This window comes from Stegastes partitus, unplaced genomic scaffold (assembly GCF_000690725.1).
Source record: "Stegastes partitus isolate 25-593 unplaced genomic scaffold, Stegastes_partitus-1.0.2 Scaffold300, whole genome shotgun sequence".
NCBI lineage: Eukaryota > Metazoa > Chordata > Actinopteri > Pomacentridae > Stegastes > Stegastes partitus.
The window spans coordinates 292,289-294,943 of NW_007578031.1; the positions used below are offsets into that span (position 1 = coordinate 292,289).

Here is a 2,655-nt window from a genome sequence, read left to right on the forward strand (position 1 = left end):
TATGCTTTAGCCAAGACCGCAGCATTAGCATTGGACCCAACACTGAAAACAAACTAGCTGTTTGACGAACCAAACAAGCTGCATAACACAGTGGCCAAAACTGTTTAGCAAGCAAAGTAGGTTCTGGGAGGTTCTAATCTCTCGACAACGCGCGACAAACAGCGCTGTCCACGGTCCTGAAACCTGAACTCACAGCGCTGTGCTTCAGAACCAGGTTCTGCTGTTTGTGCAGCGAGAAATGAGAAAGGATCAGATAACAAGCTTCAAATATTTCATGGGAGAAAATTTCAAAGAAGGTGTTTCATTACTGTCATCTCTTTGACTCTGGTGTCTCAGCCCTTATTTTTGTTGTTTTTGACATTTTTTTTTTCTGCAGTCCACATTCATACAGTGTGACTCATTCATGCTCTGCCTCGTATTCAGATTTCACTCCGATTCCCTCTGGAGGGCTCATTTGTTTCCAATTGTTCCCGCAGTTGTGTCACTATTTTTTTAATTTGAACCATTTGTTAAAAACAGAAATAAATAATTGCTCTGTACTCGACCAAACTTACTGACGGCACGACTAACAAGCCATAGAAGAATATCTGAGTCAACTTCAGACAAATTCTTTGTTTTCCCTTTCGTGCGTTGGCCAGAGGAAATGTGTGAGCAACGGCGTGATTCAGCAGGAGTTTATAAATACCACTAATGACTCACAGACACATTGTGTGACTCATAAAGCTCGGGGTAGGGTTACAGTAGGTGATGCGATTTATGCTAATGATGCACCGCGAACAGCACGAGTGCAAGTCAGCAGTTGCATTACGTTTAGCCAATAAATGTACAAAAGTTTCGGTTAATATTTCTGTTGTTCATCTGATATTGTAAGAAGTCATAGAAAAAAGTCTGCGTTTGTCAAATTCACTTGGAAGAGAAAGATCCATCATCGCTTTAGAACTGGACCCATTGCCAGGATGACGTGACTCAGGGGGCAGCTAAAAATAGTAAGACAGTGGGTTTTCATCCAGATACACCTGTTTCTGCATATAATTCTTTAATCTGCAGATGGAAATAAACAGCATCCATCCATTATCTNTGACGTTCTCCTGTGTCCCGTCTTCCCTCAGACACGGCCTACGTCAGGATCTTCATCACCGACGTCAACGACAACGCCCCGGCGTTCGCCCAGCCGGTGTACGAGGTGAGCGTGGAGGAAGACAAGGAGGTCGGCTTCGTCCTCATCACCGTCACCGCCAACGACGAGGACGAAGGTGAGTCCGAGTGAAGCGGAAAGGAACCTGCTGGTCGTAGAGTGAAGTCGGTTTCAGTCTGATTTCATGTGAGCTTCAGTCAGACCGGAGGAAGTTCGGGACGTGAAGTATCTGCTGTTTCCTCTCTGTGTGCGTTCTGTTGTGTTAATGATGCTCGATGTGAAGCTCTTGTGTTGGTTTTATCAGTTCACTCTGTTTGTTCTGTTCTCTTCCTCTCAACGCCTGCCTTGATTTTTTTGCTCTCTTGTCTTTATCTCCTCTTTTTTGTTCCCTTTTTCTTCTTTTCTGCTCTTTCTTCTGATTTCTTGTCTTCTACTTTCTTCTTTTTCTCTTTTCATCCCATTCCATTTCCATTTGCCAGTTCTCGTTTTCAATTGTCATTCCCGTTTTCCTTTTATTCTCTCTGCTGTTCTACTTACTTTTGTGTTTCCTCGTGTCTCTTCTCTTGACTTGTTGTCTCTTTGCCTTTTTGGTTTTCCTCCCTCCTGTTCTCTTCTCTCTATTTCCCTTTCATTTTCTCTTCTCTTGTATTTTGATTTTGTCCTGTTTGTTCTCCTCTCTGGATTTTTTTTTTTGCTGTGTAGTAGCTTGCACGTGGTTTTTGGACAGTGTTTATCATTTGGTTTCATAATTTTGTTCTGCAAAAAATCAGTCAGAAAGAAGGGAGAACAATGCTGGCTGGGCCGGTTAAGCCGTTTGGACGCATCAGAACTAGTCGAGTCCAGGGTGTTGGCTCCACAGATGCAGTCTGGTCCTGCAGGAGATGATGGCAGCCTGCCTTAGTGTTGAATTTAACAATAGACAGCATGGGTCCAATTCTGCAAAGCTGCACCCGGCCCATACCCACAAAAAGCTCAGAGCGAGAATCAAAATGTTACAGCAAACATCGCCAGTTGTGGGAGACTGGAAGATCATTCAGTTAATGTTTTTGATACCTGAGGCTTTGAGCTACAAGTGTGAAGGAACCAAATCCAACAACTGTTGTTGGTTTGTGTTTTTTTTCTGTGTTGAAGAATGAAAAAAAAAAAAAAAGTTCAAATTCACACATTTTCAGATGGCTGAGGTGTTTTAATCTTACAGTCCTGAATTCATAGTTTTGTTTTTAATAGAAAGGCAGCAGCACAATCCCAGGGGCTTAAAACTCACGCAGTGTCGTACTGTGTTCACGCAGGTCTGAGATTGTTTATCATTTTCCATCAAGTACTTTACAAAGAACCTGACAATCAGCTGAAATCTGTGACGAGCTGAGAGGTTAAAGGTTGTGTCATAGACGGCTGATTAGTCGGGATGTCAGAATCCGATATCAGTCATCAGAAATCAAGACAGATCAAGATTTTTTTAATTGATTGGTATCAGAATGACCTTTAGCTTGATCCTTTGCTACTTCTGCTAATTAATCAGC

At 42.5% G+C, this 2,655-nt stretch overlaps 1 protein-coding gene across 1 annotated transcript in view; it reads left to right on the forward strand.

The window, feature by feature from the left end:
- LOC103358277 (neural-cadherin) overlaps positions 1-2,655 on the forward strand; it is a 183,653-nt gene that overhangs the window by 128,134 nt on the left and 52,864 nt on the right. Inside the window, exon 16 of the mRNA XM_008283185.1 lies at positions 1,110-1,253. Coding sequence (XP_008281407.1) covers positions 1,110-1,253 — 144 coding nt within the window. The remainder of the gene's footprint in view (positions 1-1,109; positions 1,254-2,655) is intronic.